Consider the following 21,518-nt stretch of genomic DNA (forward strand, 5'->3'; position numbering starts at 1 on the left):
TGCATCACCTATATTTGTTGAAGCTGAGTAAAATAGAAAGATAGATATACATGTTGGTTCCCAGATTTTGAATAAAAGAAGTAATTTGAATCAAGAGTATAGTGTTATGCTAGGAGCACAAGATGCTTTAGATTATCTTCTAGGCCAATAGAATTTTTTTCTTTTAGGTTTTTTTTTTGCAAGGCAAATGGGGTTAAGTGGCTTGTACAAGGCCACACAGCTAGGTAATTATTAAGTGTCTGAGACTGGATTTGAACCCAGGTACTCCTGACAGTGCTTTATCCACTGTGCCACCTAGCCGCCCACCAATAGAATTTTTTAATTTCATTTTTTTATTTAAGGTAATGGGGTTAATTGACTCACTCAAGGACATACAGCTAGGTGATCATTAAGTGTTTGAAAAATGAAGATAAGCATCCTGATAGTACTGGATCTCAAACTATACTGCAAAACAGTAATTATCAAAACAATCCACTACTGGATAAGAAATGGAAGCAATTAGTTATAAAAGAAACAGGAGTAAATGACCACTAGTATTTGATAAATTGAAAGATTCCAACTTTGGGGGTAAGTACTCACTGACAAAAACTCCAGGAAAAACCAGAAAACAGTTCAATATCTCACACTATATACAGTTAAGCTCAAAATGGATAATTTTAAGCATAAAGGATGATGAACACAGGAAAAAATATCTATCAGATTTACAAAAGAAGGAAGAGTTCATGATCAAACAAGAAACTGAGAGCATCCCAGGAGGTAAGATGGAAAATTTTGATTACATTAATATGAAAAGGGTTTGCACAAACAAAATCAGTACAGCCAAAATTAGAAGAAAAGGAGGAAACTGGGTGGGGGGGAGGAGGAAAATGTTGACAGCAATTTTCTCTGTAAATTGAGACAAATTTATAAAAAGAAGAACCACTCCACAATTGATAAACAAAGGTAATGAAGAAGCAGTTTTCAGAGGAAGAAAACAAAGCTATTGTCATATTTTAAAAATGCTCTAAATCTCTAATTAGCAATGTGCAAATTAAAACAACTCTAAGTTACCACCTTATACCCATCAGATTGCCTAAAATGAAAGAAAAGGAAGATGATATGCTGGTGAGCACATGTAAAAATAAGGTACATTAATGTACTTTTTGGTAGAGTTGTAAACTAATTCAATCATTCTGGAGAGCAATTTTGATCTGTGCTCAAAGGGCTACAAAACTGTATAAAATTATCAAAACCCTTTGACCCAGAATTACCACTACAAAGTACATATCCAAAAAAAGCTAAAAGGAAAAGAACCAATATGTACAAGAGTATCTATAGCAGTTCTTTCAGGGGTATAAAGAATTCATAACTGAGGGGATGTCCATCAATTGCAGAAAGACTGAACTAAGTGTAGTATATGATGATGATGGTAATACATCAGTATCTTATAATAAATGACAAAAAGGAAGGTTCAGAAAACCTAGGAAGAATTATAAAGGGCAATGCTAAATGGAATAAGCAGAACTGTTACACAGTAACAATAATATTGTAATGATAATCAAATGTGAAAGACTTAACTACGAACAATACAATGGTTTATGATAATTCCAAAGGGATCTTGATGAACCATGCTATACATCTCCAGAGAGAAAGAATTAGTGAATGACTGTGGACAAAAGAAATAATTTTTACTTTATTTTGTTGTCTTTTTTAAACATGGCTAATGTGAAAATATGTTTTGCTTGGCTTCATATTTACAATAGGTATCATTTTTCTTGCCTTCTCAATGGGTGATGGAGGGATAGAGAGAGGGAGAGATTTTGGAACTGAAAATTTAATTAAAAATAATAAAAATTTTAAGACTTTGTTGGTATTGCTAAGCCATTTAATGACTTCACACTGGTGCACATTTAACTGTAGAGAGCCAGAACCAAAAAAGACAGGAGAGGAAAATTTTTTTTAAAACTTATAAAACCTTATGGGGAAAGATGAACAGGAAATATGAGAAAGATTTCAAAGACTTGAAATCAACTGCCTCACCATGTAGTGGTATTGGCCTATGCAGACCTAAGCAAACCTTTTGTTCTTCCCATTGATGCTAATTTGGAAGGTTTGGAACCTGTCCTTTATCAAGAAAGTGATGGTGACCATAGGCCAATTGCATTGCCAGCAGAAGTTTGACAGTGAGTTTCACTATCCTGTCAATAACATGTTCATGCTATTGAAGTGGATCATCGTTGAGAAATACAAAGACGATTCATATAAAGCAAAACTCCTTGATAATAGTCTGCTGACATATCTCGTCCAGTGCCAAGTTGGATTGGTATTGATGCTTGCCAGAGAAGTAACAACCTTGACTTTTCTGCGGACCATAGACCTGATCAGATTAATGTGAATGTTTGTCCAAAAATTCCACAGAACATTAGGACCATGGTAATACCAGAAAAAAAACCAAACTCTTACACTTAAGGAGCAAGTTGATTGCACATATAGTTTAGATAGATAGATAGATAGATAGATAGATAGATAGATATGCATCAACACACACACATACACACATATGTATATATATACATATATATATATATATTGAATACATGTATATATTGATTGAGATTTCTTTACCTTTCCTAGTCTATGGAACATGGTTTTTAAGGACTTAAAAAATGGGATAGATGCTAAAAAAGCACAATCATAATCCTTCTCATCATTTCTGGTTATTAAAAAAAACCTTCTTCTTGGGGCAATGTTAGAGGGTGGAGCTGAACAACTGAATGGTATATCATTCATTTTGATTGTGATAGGACTGTAATTGAACCTGTTAAGTGAAACCAGGATGTACTTGGTACTGCCCAAAAGCATTCCAATGAACACACACACACACACACACACACATATATGTCTTACAGATAATTTTTTGATTGTATAGACCAAGAGTATAAGTTGATTGGGGTGAAACCGCCCAGAATGCACATTAAACATAAACCTTTGACATGGTAGAGATAGTCAAAAACTTCTTATTCTGATTTCATAGGCCTCAATATATAAAATTCATTGTTTGCACAATAAATAGTATCAATTTCAGACTTTAACATCAGTTAAGAAATAGATATATAACAAAGAAGCTTAAGAACATTAAAAAAAGTTACTGCCTGAGTAATTAATCAATTAGTACATTATGTTTTTAAAAATTAAATTTCAACTTATTGTGCATTCTAAGTATAGAACTTTGACTAATATATTGTGACTTTTTAGACAATTTCAACAAAAATCAATGCCTTAGAATGGAAATGGAAATTATTCACTTACCTGGAATCCAGAAATATTAATTTTAGGTCCAAACTTGCCCTAAACATAAACATATTACTATGAAGTTTGATCTCTGTGATTGCACTGGGAGGCAAAGACTGACCAACAGCCACCAACCCCACAATTTGGTAACAAGAGTCATACAAAGACATATCCAACATATACTGTCTTATCTTCAAGTAGCCACTGCAATGGATGACCTGGAATAAGAAAATAAAGAATAAAGTATTTGGAGCAGGGGGATAAGGAGAATATTTTCATAAAGATTCATAATAATGTAATGTTCCTTTTTAAATGCTATTTGTATACTGGTCTTTCCAATATTTTGATACAATCAATTTATTAGTAGGAAATGATTAGTAAATGTACTGGAATATTATATTGTAAGAAATAACTAATATGAGGAATTCAGAGAAACAGGGAAATACTTAAATGAATTAATTCAGAGTCAAGAAAGCAAAACCATAATAATGAAAATGAAAATAGAAAACAGCAATAAAAATCAGCTGAATTCATATTAAATTAAATATTAATTCATATTAAACACAAGGACCAATCTTGTTTCCAGAGGACAGATGATGAAAAAACACTCTTCTGTGTACAGAAGTGTAATGCTACTAGTACACAATGTAGCACATTGTATCAGATGAGATTATTTTGTAAATTGATTTTATTTAGTGATTTTGTAAGGGGTAGGGAGAGTGATATATTGGGAAATCAATATGATGTAAAAATCAGAAGGCATCAATTAAAAAAAAAGTTTAAAGGATAAAAGGAGAGAGGAACCAAAGTAATACTGTTGTCAGAATTTGGAATCCATTACTGACTAATTCAGTTGGATAAAAGAGATAATGAGTCATTGACATCTTCAAAACTGCACAGGAGGATAAAGATGTGGGGAGACTTCAACTTCATTAGCAGCTGCTGGTGACCTCCTTCTACTAAAAGTAGTGTAACTAATACATTCTTACCTTACTTTGTTCCTCCTATCAACCTGTTGTTATCCTATCCTTCTTTCAAAATCTACTTTCTCTGCTTTAGTGGAAGTGATTCCTTTAGATATCTCACAAGACTATGATCTCTTCTTTGCACCTGTTTTTTTGTCTGCATAGGTGTCTGTGAGTTGTGTTGAATATTCTTTTGCATAGTCTATCATCTTTGATTTAGGTGATATGCATTCCCATGATTCTATTTCTGACTGTTAAAAGCACCTTCTCATTCTCTTTTTCAAATTATTTTCCCCAGACCCTTAAATGTAGATGTTTCAGAAGGTGCTGCATTTGACCTCTTTTCTCTCAGCTGTATCCCTTTGTGAGTACATTACTTATGCAACATCAATGATCATTTCTATGCAGATAACTCTTCAATCTATATCTCCATCTCTAAACTCTTCCTAAAATACCAGACCATATTATCAACCATCTGCTTGGTAGCTCCCCTCCTGAATAGTTTACTTTTGTCTCAAAGTCAACAGGTCTAAAATATCAAAATCAATGATACCACATCCTCTCAAACACTCAGGATAATAAACAGAATTTTCTGATTCCTCCCTCTCTGTTACCCCCACATATTGCAAACAAAAAGCAATGAAACTATGCTATTCTTACACTTTCATCTGTTTTATATTTCAATTTCATAATAAAGCAAAAAGGATTATTATTCATTATTCAACCAATCCATATTCAATTAATTCTACAAATTAAGGTTATAATATGCAATTAATTTGTACTTAATAGTCAAATAATCTGATAGAGGTAAGGAAAGTTCATTTTTAGTGTATATCAACAGACATATAATTTTATATTACAAAGCATTATAGATAATGTGCTGACTTAGAGTCAGGAAAATTTGAGGCAACTTTGCCTTTTACTAATAACCTTTAAGGCTTTAAAATACAAAAGGATTATGGTCTGCTTCAGGGAAGAGTTCCCACTCCAGGGTTGTCCATACTAACAAAATTGGTGTAATATCAAATAACTTCAGAGGAAATAAATGATCAAAGCTTAATTTATTATTATTTTTAAGTTTCTGAATTATAGAGTCTTAGAATGCAAAACCTGAAAAAGGCTATTATTTTGGTCTAATCCCCATATTCTATAGAATAAGGACATCTAAATTCATAGGCTTACTTGCCCAGCATCACACTAGTCATTGACAGAACAGGTACTAGAGTTCAGGGCTTCAGATTTCCATTCAATGTTTTTTACATTTCCAGTAAGCATAAAGTGAATGTGTGTGCATGTGCCTGTGTTCACTCTCATTCTCTGTCAGTGTAAAATTTAGATGCATTGGGGTGGCCAGGTGCAGTGGATAGAGCACCAGCCCTGGAGTCAGGAGTACCTGAGTTCAAATGTGGCCTCAGACATTTAATAATTACCTAGCTGTGTGGCTTTGGGCAAGCCACTTAACCCCATTGCCTTGCAAAAAAAAAAAAAAAAACCCTAAAAATTTAGATGCATTTACAATTTGCAAATTAAAAATACAGGTAACTAGAGAACATTACATGATGGCATAGTACTGGGCTGTAAGAGTGGAGGCTACTATTATGAGAGGAACTTTCTAAACAAAACGTCAGATACTAAAACAACATTTTTTCCTACCACAACTTCTATTTATTTTTTTTTCCAATTACATGTAAAGATAGTTTTCAACATTCATTTTTGGGGGAGCTTTTGATTTCCACATTTTTCTACCATCCTCCCTTCTCTCTCTCTCCCTTCTCCAGGGCAATGAATAATCTAATATAGATTGTACATAAATAATCATGTTTAACATATTTCCAGATTAATAAAAACTACATATCCAAACACTTGCCTCTGTCTTGTTTGGACTTAAATGAAGAAATTATGGGTAAGAATTTTCCTAAAATAAGTATTATGGAAATTGAGCTCAAAATAGTCTGAAATGGGGGAGGGGGAATATCAGAAGGAAGATTTCCTTTGTTTTTAGAATTTTCTTTATTTTTCAAGTGGGTTATGTGACAAAATTTGGAACAGGTTTGAACTGTCACATTAGTGTTTATTCCTGATAATTTTAGAGGCTATGGACCCTACCCACGACTATCTTCAATTGTAATATATCTAGTCTACCATTCCTTTAAATTAGGCATTACTTTAGATCCATTTAAAAATACAAATCTTCCTGGGAAGAGTACACAAAAAACACATTAAGTCCCTTATATAAGTTTTATTTCTATAACAAGAGTGAACAGACAGCATAAAAGTTGTGAGTTCTAGGGAGGAAATGGAAGAAAAGGACTCAAATAAGAAGCTCATGTACCACCTACTTCATAAATCTCCCACAAGTTAGCCTGAGCACAGTATTTCAATTCTATATTCTATAAACACTGCCCTGAGGAAAGTAACAGTTGAGGGGACAGCTGGGTGATGCAATGGATAAAGCATTGACCCTGGAGTCAGGAGGACCAGAGTTCAGATCTGGCCTCAGACACCTGACACTTACTAGCTGTATGACCTTGGGTAAGTCACTTCACTCTGATTACCTCATATTGAGGCCCACCTCTAGTTGTCCTCTTTCTTATCTGGTCACTGGACCCAGATGGCTTTAGAGGAAAAAGTAAGGCTGGCGACTTAGCACAACTCCTCACTCATATCCAATTCATGTGCTTATCATGGTATCACCTCCCTAATGTCATAGTCTTCTTCAAGAATGAAGGACAAGGGGGCAGATAAGTGGCACAGTGGATAGAGCACCCACCCTGGAGTCAGGAGTATCTGAGTTCAAATCCAGCCTCAGACACATAATAATTACCTAGCTGTGTGGCCTTGGGCAAGCCATTTAACCCCATTGCCTTGCAAAAACTAAAAAAAAAGAATGAAGGACAAACATCATCAACAGATAAGTTAGGAAATGTCATCAAAAAAGGTCCTAGAAATCCAGTATTCCAAATACATTGGATTTTGACTTGACTTCCAGTTCCTTAGAGTGGAGACTTTTTTTCCTGTGTTTTGAAAAGTCTTGTATTCCCTAACTACCATGCTCCACCATATTCAATAAATACTGATTGATTATTTGATTGATTGATGAAGGTTCACATATAAAGCTGAACTTTCATTTAGTTTCCAATCCTAAGTTCATCCTATTCTTTCCACTCTTAAGAATTCTAACCAGTTTTACATCTGATGTGTTTTTGTTTTTGTTTTTGAACAATTCTAACACTTGCCTCTCAAGTATGTCATTACCTTTCTGGGTTTTTCAAGTTTTCTCTTGTTAGTGCAAAGGAAAGCTTTCTTGAATTTGAGGCAAAGTAAAAACCTGAGTATCAAACAACCAAAATCCTATTCTTTGAACTCACCAAGAGGTGGATTCTCATACCTTATAGCCACTGCATGTTAATCCCGCATTCCTCTTTGCTAAGACACACTTCATCCGAAGGAAAAATGACCTCTCTATTTCATATTCTGAAAGCAGAAAATAAATTGATTTGAATTTGAAAAATATTTACATTTACCACCAATTTTTCTTTCTTTAGCATATGTCACTTGCTGATTTTAAGAGCAATAATTAAAAGAGTTTCTTTCTCCTTTCATGCTTGCTATGAAATAGACCCTTGTAAACACAGAAAGTCTAAACATAAAAAGGTTTAGTAAACAATGGACAATATATGAGTGTGCAGGGACAACTACATTTTAGTTTCCATGTATTTTTTTAAAAAAAGAAATTCTGAAGGAGTGAACAAGAATTTTCAAGAATGCCAACCAGAAAACAAGGTAAAGCTCCCTTTTAGAAAAAGATTTGATGCATGATAATAAGAAATAACAATAGCATGCATTAGACATGAATCTATCCTAGAGGTTAATCAAATATTTGCCCAGTGACTTATGGGGTATTAATCATTTTTTCTCATCTAGAAAGAATGTAAAGCAGTAATCTGCTTCAAACCTTGTGAAAAGTCTTATCATCTTAATAATTTCATTTCATCAGTTTTATGGAAGGTGAATGCTGTTATTAAATAGTTTAGTCATGTTCAATTCTTCATGGTCCTAAAGACCATAACACACTAGGTTCTTCTATCCTCCACGTTCTCTCAAAATCTGTCCAAGGTAATGTTTGCTATTTCCACGACATTATCTATCCTTCTCTTTCTTTGTATCTTTTCCTTTTGTCTTCAATCTTTCCCCACATCAGGGTCTTTTCCAATAAATTCCACATTTTCTTTATGTGACCAAAGTATTTAAGCTTCATTTCAGTATTTGACCTTCCAAGGGATAATCTAAAAATTGAATAACAAGTACTATGGTATAATAAGTGTAATCCAATGTGATGGAGTGGAAATTTAAAAAAAATTTTTTTTTTTAGGTTTTTGCAAGGCAAACGGGTTAAGTGGCTTGTCCAAGGCCACACAGCTAGGTCATTGTTAAGTGTCTGAGACCAGATTTGAACCCAGGTACCCCTGACTCCAAGGCCGGTGCTTTATCCACTATGCCACCTAGCCGCCCCTTGGAGTGGAAATTTTTAAGCAAAAGAAAAACTAAGTTCAAATGTCAGCTCTGCCACCTGGGCAAATCAGTTAACTTCTTTGGCCTCAGTTTCTTTATCTGTAAAATGAAATAAGACTGAATGAGCCCTTGGATTTGAAGCTCCAAGATAATAAAATTATCATTTTATAATCCTGTGATTCTTCCAACAATTTCCTCCAATAAGAATATTTCATTTCCCAAAGAATAACAGGTGTAAATGTCTTAATTTCTGCTCTTTTTTCCTCCTACTTGTTTATATGACCATCTTCTGGAAGTTCAGGAGACAGAATTTCAAGATCTTTCTCAAAATTAGCCTCATGACACAAGATAGCAACAAGAACTAAATATTCCCTTACATCAGAATGATAGCTTTTGTCAGTCTAACTGCTTGGAGGATCACTATCCTTTCCCTTCTTTATTGCTCTGATACCTACCTACTCAACTGACCAAAGAGTATTTACAAACAGTTCCCCAAACCACATCCTCTAATGAATGGATGCATCTCCTCTGAGGTTTAAATTAAAAAATTGTGCCTTTACTGCCTAAGGTAAAATGTTATTTCCAGTATTTAAATTTATCATTAATAGAAGTCAATAAATTAATTTTTTAAAGAAAGATGACTACAAAGTAATGTAAGCAAGGTCTTTAGGCTTCTGAATAAGGCTGAAGTCTTCTGGTTATAAAGAATCTTACTTTCATAAATCCACATTATCATTGAAGCTTTAATATTTTACTCAGAATTCCAAAGACTGTGAACATGATTGGGAGACTTGAGGTACAATGACTTCTATTTATCCTGGAAGCCTTTTTGAATCAATTCTAGGTACTCACTGGTGTATGTGAAGCCCAAGTCTAGAGAAAACACCACATGGCAATTAATAATTGAACTTTGTGAAGTGTCTTATTTGCACACCTGATCACCAAGTAAAACAATGGGGGTAGTTTATTTTCAGACAATCTACTCTGCAAATGGAAAGCTGAGGGGGAAAAGCTGGTTACTATAATCCCCAACAGGTAAAAAGAGCTATCTCAATGACCATCTTAAATTAGTGTGATATCACAATTATATTTGCTTTTGCTACTCCTGGGAGATCAGAAATGAAAATAAAAATTTGCAGATATTTATCAGACTTATTTCTTTCCTTAATAAATATTTCTTGGATAGTGGAACCAAAGTATCAGAATAGCAGAAAGAAGTACAGCAAGTCCACCTCCTCCCATTATCAACTCTTTCAAACAGCAACACCAGAAAACCTAAAGAGGAAATCCAAGAAAAAGTCACAGCAAGTCATTTTTCCAGTTAAAGTAGGCAGAGAAAAAAAGAGCGTTCCCCCTGTGAACAGGGGGAACACTCAGGGAGAGTACTCCACTGTGTTCAAGTGAAGCAAGATCCCACACCCATACTCAACCTTGTACAAGGTGTGGAAATAGATGACAACTTTGTCTGCCACTACTAAGTTCCAGGAATGAATACATGGCAAATTGAGGAGGGGGGTGATTGTCCAGGGTGAGAAGCTGTAGGGTCCCCTATGCAGTGTAACAAACAAAGAGAAAGTTCAGATTTGGTCCAGATCCCAGGAGGAGAGCAGAGTCTCAGCTCCCACTTCCAGCCTAATCAGAAGCCTGCAAAGGAATAACCAGGACAGGAATCCCAGACAAATGTAATTTTGTGTCATTGTCTACAGTTCTGGCACTCCGAACCAGCAGGGGCCATCTCCAGTTGTCCTGATCTATATCTGGTCACTGACTCAGATGGCTCTGGAGGAGAGAGTGAGGCTGGGGACTCTGCATAGTTTTTGTCTCACTGAAATCCAATTCACTTGCAAGTCAAGACATCACCTGATGTCATTGGTCCTCTTTAAGAACAAAGGACAAACAATAACAAGAACTCGGGTCCAGCTTCTGGTAGCCAATAGGGAGCTGAGTCCCACGGTAGGCTACTGCTACTCAGACCCAAACCCAGATCAGGAACCAGCAGAACTCAGGCCAGGAAAGTAGAATCAGCCTTGCCCTGGATCAGACTGCTTTGGAAACATTGAAAACTTGTCCCTGAGCTGAGACTGAGTACCTAGAATATTATACTCAATACTTTAAAAGTACAGCAACAGGACTAGTCCAAACCCATGTTCAGAGTCTAGTCCTAGCATCAGGTTTTTTGTTTTTGTTTTTGTTTTTTTTTAGGAATATCAATTTGGCAACTTTATGAAGGACAAAAAGGAAGTAGGGAATACAATTAGAGGAATATTGCAATGAGGGGCTGAACTAGGGAAGGGATGATGTGACTGGAGGAAAGAGGGGAGACAAGACATTGTAGAAGTAGTATTTACAAGCAAAACTCTGATTTGATGTTAGCGCAGCAAGGTAAAATGATAAACTTGATGGTCAAAAATGCCAAAAAACTTGAAATTCCCCAAATTGAGAACATGAGGAATTCAAAACCACAATACACATAATTTTCAAGAACTGTTATTTTAAAAAGTCAGATCTGTGATTAGCATCAGTTTTAAGTTAGAAAGTACACTGAGAAAATGAGCAAACAAAACAAAATTAGGAAAAGAATTCTCACACCAAAAAGAAATCATGATGACAAGGATGCTCAAGACACAAACTCACAAAAACATCTGAAAACAAAGAGGGGGAAAAGTAGAGCAAAAAAAGAGGAAAAAACAGCTTAAGCAAAAATTCAACTAGAATTCCTAGAAAAAAATGAAACAGGAATTTAAAAATGTTTTGTAAGTGAAATCTGAGTACTTAAATTAAAATCATAGACACTAAATGAGGGCTATCAATGAGAGAATTGGAAAAGGTACAAAATCTTTTCTAATCAACAAATTACTTGAAAATTTTAATGAACTAAATAGAAGATAATAAGCCCACAAAACCAAAAGAAATATTTAAATAAAGTCAAAAGATTTTGAAAATAGAAGAAAATATAAAGTATCTCATAGTAAAAAACTAGAAAACAGATTGAGAACAAAAATTCAAAAAGTAATGGTTTGAAGCCATGAAAACCTAGAAGCCTCTAAGTACATGATCAAAAAAGAGCTTAGACATCATATACCAAGAAATCTTAAAAAAAAACTGCCCAGGGAAAATGGAAATAGAATTAATTGGTCACCTCCTGAAAGAAATCTCAAAATGAAAAAAATTGTAACCAAAATCCAGAGCTTCTAGGTCAAGGAAAAAAAAAATTACTGCAGGCAGTCAGAAAGAAAGAATTCAGGTACTCAATATCCAAAGTCACAATCACACATAATTTGTCAACTATCATCATAAAGAAATGGAGAGGTTGGAATATAATATTCCAGGAGGTAAAGGATATAGGCTAAAATCCAAGGATAACTTACCCAAAAAACTGAGCACAATGCAGGGAGAGAATGGACTTTTAAATGAAACAATGGACTTTCAAGCATTCCTACTGAAAAGACCAGAGTTCCTTAAGAACTTAGAAATTGAGACACAGGAGTTAAAAGAAGCATATAAAGATAAACAAGAATGAACATCAATAAAGGACTAATAAACAAGGATAAATTGTTTACATTCTAATATGGGGAGATGATTTGTCCCCTATGAACCCCATGTCATAAAGGGTCATATAGAGAGAGAGTCAGAAGGCTTGGAAGTTGTTCTATTATGATGATAATGCAATGATTATATTAAAAGAAAAATGGAAAGGGAGAAGAAGAGGGAAGTTAGGAAAAAATTTTTATATTAGGATCTTGAAAATACATACATATATTTTATTTATAGAGTAGTATGAGATACACATATGTATATATGTATATTTATGTATGTGCATATTTGTCTTCACCTCTGAGTCCTTCACCTCCTGGTGGGTAGCATGTTTTCTCATTAGTCTTCTAAAATAATGGTTAGTTATTAGGTTGATTAGAGATCTTAAGTCTTTCAAAGCTGCCTTTACGGTATTGTTATTATATAAATTATATAAATTTTCTCCTGGTTTTGCTTATTGTACTCTGATTAGGTTTATACAGGTCTTCTTAATTTCTCTGAAACCATTATCTCCACCATTTCTTTCAACACATTAGTATCCCATTACATTTACAAATCATAACTTGTTTAGCCATTCATCATTCACCAAGTGATTGTATCCCCCATCCGGATGACCCCTTAAAGAGCTATAAATATTTTTATACATCTTTAGTTATCGTTTGTTTTACTTAATTCCTCCCTTAATCTACCCTCTCTATACAAATAGGTAATGCAAATATATGTGTGTACATATATATGTATATTTATGTCCATACACTTATCTTTGTTTTAAGAAATGATTGATATGGCAATTTGTTTTGTTTGAAGATACATTTTTTGCACCAGAAAATTTGTTTTTCTTTTTTTATCAATTGAGGAAAGAGGAGGAGGGAGGAATTTTTTTGGTGATTGAAAAAAATTTAATTTAAAATAAATTCTTTTAAAAGAATTGAATCTATATGAAGAATAAAGGAAGAACTATTTGGGAAAAATAGGAAAATTTTGATCTTTAAACATCACACCACCATGAATTTTTTTCTGAATTGACTTTATCCAACTTTAAGTAAACTTACAATGAAAGAATGAAAGTCTTGCTCTGTATTCCATCTATCACTCATTTTTAAAGAAAATATTATTGTTTCAATTGCCATGATTTACATTAATGGATACAATTTATTTTCTATGTACTTCAGAATTACAGGTCCATTGATTAGAAAGGCACTTCTTATGTTATCTCTTCTATTCATCTACATCAACATAAGTATATGGCTAAACTCTCTTAAGGCAGATGTCTGTTCTATAGTCTATCTATAAATATACACATTCTTGGTAACATCCTATCCATTCTTTACACAGCCATCAGTGATTTTCCTTAAGGGTGGACCTGATTATATCATACACCCCTCCCCTAACACACACACACACACACACACACACACACACACACACACACACACACATATATACACACACACGCACGCACACACGCACGCACACCATCACACAGACACACATACACACACATCCAGTGACTCCTTATTAGATATAGAATTAAATAGATAAAATATAACTTAGTTCCTTCTACCTCTCCCATTTTTTTAAACATTAATCCTCTTCACTCACTCTTAGATCCAACTATACAGTTCAACTTATTGTTCTCCCCAAATGCTCCATTCCTTATTTAACATGACTTGTCATAGGCTGTTCTCCATGCCTGAAATGTTCTCCTTACTCACTTCACCCTCGAGGATATCCTGGTTCCCTTCAAAATTTGTTCAAGAATTGTCTTCTGCAGGAGGCCTTTCCTAGTCCCCATGAATTCAAGTACCCTTCCTGTGTCTATTTCATATATGTATTGTTTAATATAGAAATATATATGTATGTATGTTTGTAAGTATGTGTATATGCACATGTTGAATTCCTCCATTAGAATGGAAGGTTCTTGAAAGAAAAAACTCTTTCCATTTTTGATTTTGGCTCCCCAGTGTTTGGTGTTTAATAAATTCTTGTTGATTGTTCAACCGTAGTACAGAATCAATTATTTCTTGAATTGCTATGCAAGTAGGCAAATCCTAAGGTCCGCAGACTTCTTCCTTTGGGAATATAGGATAAAATAAATCATCATTTTAACACAATTCTCATTCTTTCCTCCTTCAAACCAAAGATATGCATTGCATTTGTATCATTTTTAGATTCTCTTTAGTCAATAATCAATAAATTAAACACCTATTATGTCCCAGACTTTGTACTAAGATCTGGAGATTAAAAAAAAAGAGGGAAAAGACAATTGAAAGAAGCTTCCAATCTTTTGGGGAAGACAATAAGCAAACAAATATGTACAATTAATGTACAGGGAATATATATATATATATATATATATATATATATATATATACGTATATATATATATATATATGAAATAATTAAAAAGAGGGAAGGTTATCAGAATTTTGAGAAAGGTTTCCTGTAAAAGATGAGATTTTTGGTTGATCCCCGCTAGATTTTATGACTGCTGAAGTAATCACCTAATCAGTTCACTAAAGAGGAAACAATAGAACCAGAACACATGTTTTTCTTACTGCTGTTTAGGTTTCTCTGACAGATGCATGAAGTTCCTTCTTTTAGCATTATATTTCATAGAGATCTGGCTAGTTAGAGACTGATCAGCGAACAGTGATTACATGTACTTTGGCATTGTTGAACTGACAGGACTTAAGAGTCTAACTTTGTCCTTGGAGTATTTCTAACTAGGTATAAAAGGTAATGTTATTACTTGATATTTTGGAGCTCTTTGGAATTAGGACTGAGTCCCTGGTCCTCTATTTATATGTCCATGCATTCCCCAGAACACTGGGTGGTGAGCATTTGGGCATGTTGTGCCTATGGTATAATGTAAGTTCCTTTAGAGAAAGGATTTACTTTTCTATTTTATGAATAGTACCTAATACAGGGTCTGCATATAAAAGGTGCTTGATTAATGATTGTTGACTAATTGATTGGTCAGAATTAGTCTCTGTTTTCACCGTTTTTATTGGGCTGGTATACACTAGCCCTTTGGTAAGCACTAGGAGAAGAAAAACTGACAGCTAATATTAAAAGCATACTTATCTTGGCATGTTTTCATTTTGGTTGAGATAATACCTTGTAGGAGATGATGATGAAGAGGCTGGTGAGCGGCAAGAACAGCTGTCATCTCATCATGGTCAGAAGGATGAATATACTCATAAATACTATTGCCAGTGAGTTCCACCTGTCAGAGAAGTAAAGCATCAGAGTATGCACATGATCTTTTTCCATTATTAAAAATCTCTCCAATGGAGGTGTTTGTGCAATTTCCATAGATTCATAAACCACATTACCTATAGACTTTAAGACTCTCTGGCCATTGACAGTTTTCACCATATGATGGTGTTTTCCTTAAGCACTGACTAGTAAACGACTAGTGCATATGACACATGATAGGTTTGATGGGAATTTCTAGATTAGTCCTAGAGGTAAGAAAATTCTTAGTAGGGAAAAGTGGGATGTGCAAAAATGAGTGCAATTCTTCTAACTCATCCATAAATACAAATGTTTTTTGTGGACTCCATAATCGTTTCTATCTGATGAGAATCCTAAAACCAATAGTTTAGTATTGTCATTGATGTGAAAATATACATTTTTCCATTGGAAACTTAAGAAAACATTAGAAAATTTCCATTATGAAGATCCAGCATGCAAATTAACCAATTTATCTGAATGCCAATTAAGAAACTGAATAAGCACATAGAACTAAGACTAGGACTCATTTTGAAGAATTTAATGCAGACTTTGACTTCTCTAAGGGATTTTAATTTTTCTTTTGAACTGAACCATGGCCCATAGACACACCCAAGTCTCTTTTATCTAATGCTGCCAGAAGTGTGTTACTATTCTGTCTACCAAATGTAACAGTGTGAATTCCATTGCTCTGAACTGAATCAAAATATACCTGGATATCTGTGAGTTCTTTTTTATTTTGAATCCATTCTAAGTTTAGTTCTATGGCCATCATACAGTCTTCTAATCATTTTCTCTGTTAAATTCCAGAATAGTCTATTTGCTAATGTTGCTTTCCAATAATTGGTCACTAGCTATTTCTAGCTGTGTTGAATATGTAGATATAACCTATACTAGAAACTTCATCCAAACAAGAAATTGCTGCCTGGGCAAGGTAACATTGCATTGTATTCCTTACAATCAACAGGATAGAACTGAAGTTCATTTGTAGCTTAATTCTTGGCCATTGAAGCTTTAAGTTGCAGCAATTTACATCTATCTGGCAAAGATGACAAAAGAGAGAAATGATGAATATTGGAGGGGCACACTGATTAATGAAGCTGTAAATTGCTCCAGACATTCTGGAAGGAAAGCAATTTGGAACTATAACCCAAAAGTTATCAAACTGGTTATGGCCTTTGACCCAACTATAACTACAAGGTTTATACCCCCAAAGGAATCAGAGAAAAAGAATCTTAATACACTAAAATATTTATCACAGCTTTTTTTATATATTAGCCAAAAATTAGAAGCTAAGGGGGAGGATTGGTTAAACTGTGATACGTGAATATAATGGAATATTACAAGAAAGATGAAATAGACAGCTTCAGAGGAAATTCAGAAAAACTTTAGGAATTGATGAAGTGATGTGAACAGGGAAATGAAAATAATTTATATAATGACAACAGTTACTCATTTCTTCACCAGGGTATATAAATCCTGGGTCATACAAATCAGAGAAGCAAAGGAAAATTGAAGTAATTTAATCTACTATAGTCTGTTGAGCCAATTCATTCACTTGCTAAAATGTAAGAATTACATTTTTATTCTCATATATACTTAGTTGCCTAGACTACAAAATAAACATGTTCTTATGGTTTTTACGATTCTATTTTCTGATTTATTTATGGAATATTTCTTCTTAGTATTATGCAACTAGAGGCAGGATTTCTTTTTTAGGTTTTTGCAAAGCAATGGGGTTAAATGGTTTGCCCAAGGCCACACAGCTAGGTAATTATTTAAGTGTCTGAGGCTGGATTTGAACTCAGGTACTCCTGACTCCAGGACCAGTGCTCTATCCACTGTGCCACCTAACTGCCCCTATTATGCAAATAGAGCAACAGAAAGAACTGGATTACAGAAATCAGAACCCATTTCCCATCACCTTAACCTGGTTTTCCACTGATGTACCAATTAAATATTTATTCACATGAATAACTTTGGCATATTTTTCCTTCTTAATGAAATAGATCAAATTTATACTTACTGTTTATGTTAATAATGTACATTTTACAGACATTCAATCAAGACAAAACATTTTTGCTTTCAGGACAGGGAATAATCATAATTATAACCATTATAATTTAAGATATTAGATTAGTAAAGAGTGATATGGGAGAATGAATAAGGGTAGCTTTTTTTCTTAAAAATAAGATACAGAAATAACAAATATATTCAAAAAATTCAAAGTGAATGTAACAAAATTATAAAGATCAAACAAGGTAATGTAAAAAACAATTAAACTTATTTTAAAAAGTTAAAAATTCACAATTTTAAATTCCTCACTTAAAAAAGAGGAAAACATATTTATTAAAATCTTTATAACATTTTATTAATCATGATTTTATCATGTACACAAATATAATTTATACTGTTTTAAATTGGAAATACTGCTTTAGTATCATATTAGTTATTAAATGTAATTATGTTTTTAATTTTTGAAAGAAATATGAATGATTCATAAAGAAATAAAATCATCTCCATAAAACAGATCTAAGTGTAACATTTTGATATCAATAAGCCCTCCATGGTACTACAATATGAATTATTTTCTTGCTGAGGTTTTTCAAATGTTTAACTAAATAGTTTTTCTTCTTATGAAAAAAATTATAAATTTGGAACTTAGTTAATATATTATGAGTTATGTTTGGGAAGGAGAAACCTGTCTGGTACACTTAAAGCACAGATTGTTTTGCTTTGGATAATTTTGAAAATTCAGCACTTGTAAATTAAATGATTTTGACCACAGATCTTAAGTCCTATGTTCAAATAAAAATAAAAATTTAACCTCCCTAACCTACTATTGAAAGTGAAAGGAGGGGCAGCTAGATGGCACAGTGGATAGTGGCCCTGGAGTCAGGAGTACCTGAATTCAAATCCGGCCTCAGACACTTAATAATTACCTAGCTGTGTGGCCTTGGGCAAGCCACTTAACCCCATTTGCCTTGGAAGAACCTTAAAAAAAAGTGAAAGGAGTTGACTGTGGTTCCATTTAGCCCAATGGCTTAAAAAAAAGTTGTGTTTATTGTAATGATTTTAAATATCAGTCATATAAAATTATCACAAACACATAGAACCTTTTTATATACATTTAAGTAATATCATTAAAGTTCTATATCAGTTTGAAAAGATGTTTTATTGTATATAATTCTGTTAGAAAATGTAAATCACAAAGACCCTTTAAGAATATAGAATGTATTCCTCAACATGGGATAGATACAAGGTTTGTTTTTTCCCTTTAAAAAATTTTTCCTTAATTACATTAGCAATCTAAATTTATATGGCAAAATATTTTTGGTGCCCATTTACCCCCTGGGGGGGGGCAGTGAGACTACATCTGGCTTTTCCAACTCAGAAGCTTGAGCTGTGTACACAGAACTTATGCTAAAGGGATCTACCCTTCATTCTGGACAGCTCACTTTGGTTTTTGATACCGAAGTTTGATAATAAGATTATGTTTGTTTTCTCCCTTACTATTTATCTGGGTAACTAGATGTTTGATTAACATGACAACTCAACCAAAGTCATCTAAGTAGGTCTAATTCCTTGTAAGATCTGTAAAGTTTCTATTGTTGAGGGACACATGGATTGAAAATTTTGAAGAATTTGAAGAGTTTGATAGAAGGAGTTTTGTGGGTTTTCTTTTTTTATCATCAAGGAGGGATATTTGTAAACAAAAAGTCAAGGGAGCTTCAGATATTGACCAAATGTTCCAATATATGAAAATGTTTACAAAAAATAAGAAATGATGTCAGAAGAGAAAGAAGGAGAATGTCCAAAGCACTAGAAAGAGGAGAGACAGAGACAGAGACAGACAGACAGAAAGACTGAGAAGAGAGAGACAGAAGGGAGTATTATCCATTTGACCTTTAGGAATTTTTCCATTTCATGAAAATTCACATTTTGAATATTGGCTAGATTTCCTTATGATAAATTACTATAAATAGGAGGTAGTTTTTAAACAAATATTTGTTGTAGGTCATCTAAACCAATCACTATACTAGACTCCCAAAACACTAACTGTTCATACCTGTCTTAAAGCAGTTTACAGCTATCTTTAGATATATAGACAAACTAGTTAAAAAAGGGAAAAAACAGTCAATTCATTAGTTGCTTTATTTACACAAGGGCAAGTTTTAAAAAACCGAATATTTAAGAACTTAATTGATTTAACCAGGTGTTTGTTTTGTAATCTGTAATATATTATCACCAGAGTTCATTTTTGTCACTATGACACTTTTCTATTTTTCTTCATATTTTTTTTTTTAGTTTTTTGCAAGGCAATGAGGTTAAGTGGCTTGCCCAAGGCCACACAGCTAGGTAATTATTAAGTGTCTGAGACTGGATTTGAACCCAGGTACTCCTGACTCCAGGGCCATTGCTCTATCCACTGTGCCATCTAGCTGCCCCGTTTTCTTCATATTTCAAGGAAATAATTTACTGATTGTCTAGATCAAGGATTCATATAATTAGTGTGTTTTCTTCTGCTTGTATCTATCATATATGAAACAAACACAGACCCACATATATTTTTCTGCATGAATATATTTGTATATGCCTTTTTCTAAAGCTGTTAACAGAAAATAAATTTAGCACAGTAATGATAAATTATTTCTAGGGTCATTTAAGTTATTGAATTGATCATATTTACTGAACTGACTTTTTGGTATGATTTTTCCTTCCTGACTTCAAGACTTTTGTTGTGAATTGACTGAACTGATCAGTAATCTTGTAATATGGTAATCAGTAATATGGTAAATTCAGAAAGTAATGTTTTATGCACCTAGAGAGTATTAAGTAAATGCAGAATGAATGAGTGAAATGAAGGAAGGAAGGAAGGAAGGAAGGAAGGAAGGAAGGAAGGAAGGAAGGAAGGAAGGAAGGAAGGAAGGAAGGAAGGAAGGAAGGAAGGAAGGAAGGAAGGAAGGAAGGAAGGAAGGAAGGAAGGAAGGAAGGAAGGAAGAAAAATAAAGAAAGAAGGGACAAAAAGAAGGAAGGAAAGGAGAAAGGAAGGAAAGAAGGAGGAGAGAGGGAAGAAGGGAGGAACAAATGAAGGAAGGAAGGGAGATCCAGAAAAGAGGAAAAATACTCTAAGTAACCAAGAAATCTTCCATTGATTTCAGAAAGAAAACTCCCGAAGAAGCATTCTCTGTCTTGTGTGACATAGAAAGTGCTGAATAATTAAAACTAAGACCCAGTAGAAATTCAAAAAGTCATACTGGTGTTTACAGAGATCACAACATTTTTCTATTTAAAAAGTAATATTCTATGCTACTATACGGAAGTGTTATATTACACTGGAGTTAAAAATATTAGCATAGAAATGAAGCAGCCAACAAACAAAGAAGAAAGCACAATTTTGAAAAGGAAAAAGAACTTAAAACAATTTTCACATTTCAAAGTGTTTTTCTAAGTACAGTACATATCCACAAACACATTAATATGAAAAAGTGCACACATATAAATGAGCCAACATTTTTTAAATATCCATTTTCAATTATAGGATAAGAAGGAATATACCTAAATATGAATAAAAATATCAAGGCTTTTTTTCAAGTTGGTATTTTTTCAATTAGGAAATTCGAGTCACATTATTTGACATATTTTATTTTGATTTAGTTGCATTTATAAATTGATACAATGATGGTAGCTCTTCTAGCATTTTTAGGTTTGTTTTAGCAACCTAATTTTCTTTCTAGTTTCTTGTTGATTACTCCACAAAGCATCCTGTAAAATTTTATGATTACTTTTCATCTTAGAGTAATTTTCATTCCTCAAATTATGAAAAACATTATTTTTCATGATGATTCTTCATGATAGTTAATTTATATTATGATGAAATCAAGGTACTGATTGGATCTTTCTGGCTAAGCGAAACTATTATCTCCAAACATGAAGGTAACTCACAAATTTAACTGAACACTGACCCAAGGATATGTTATACTAAGACTTAATAGAAAG

The 21,518-nt window shown here is 33.5% G+C and overlaps 1 protein-coding gene across 1 annotated transcript in view; it reads right to left on the bottom strand.

Moving 5' to 3' along the window:
* Nucleotides 1-21,518, bottom strand: part of SIM2 (SIM bHLH transcription factor 2) — a 76,423-nt gene that overhangs the window by 29,474 nt on the left and 25,431 nt on the right. The window contains exons 4-6 of the mRNA XM_074213938.1: nucleotides 15,402-15,510; nucleotides 7,624-7,709; nucleotides 3,289-3,488 (exon numbers count right to left, since the gene is read on the bottom strand). Of these exons, the coding sequence (XP_074070039.1) occupies nucleotides 3,289-3,488; nucleotides 7,624-7,709; nucleotides 15,402-15,510 (395 nt within the window). The remainder of the gene's footprint in view (nucleotides 1-3,288; nucleotides 3,489-7,623; nucleotides 7,710-15,401; nucleotides 15,511-21,518) is intronic.

Source organism: Macrotis lagotis, chromosome 1 (assembly GCF_037893015.1).
Source record: "Macrotis lagotis isolate mMagLag1 chromosome 1, bilby.v1.9.chrom.fasta, whole genome shotgun sequence".
In the NCBI taxonomy this organism is placed as follows: Eukaryota; Metazoa; Chordata; class Mammalia; order Peramelemorphia; family Peramelidae; genus Macrotis; species Macrotis lagotis.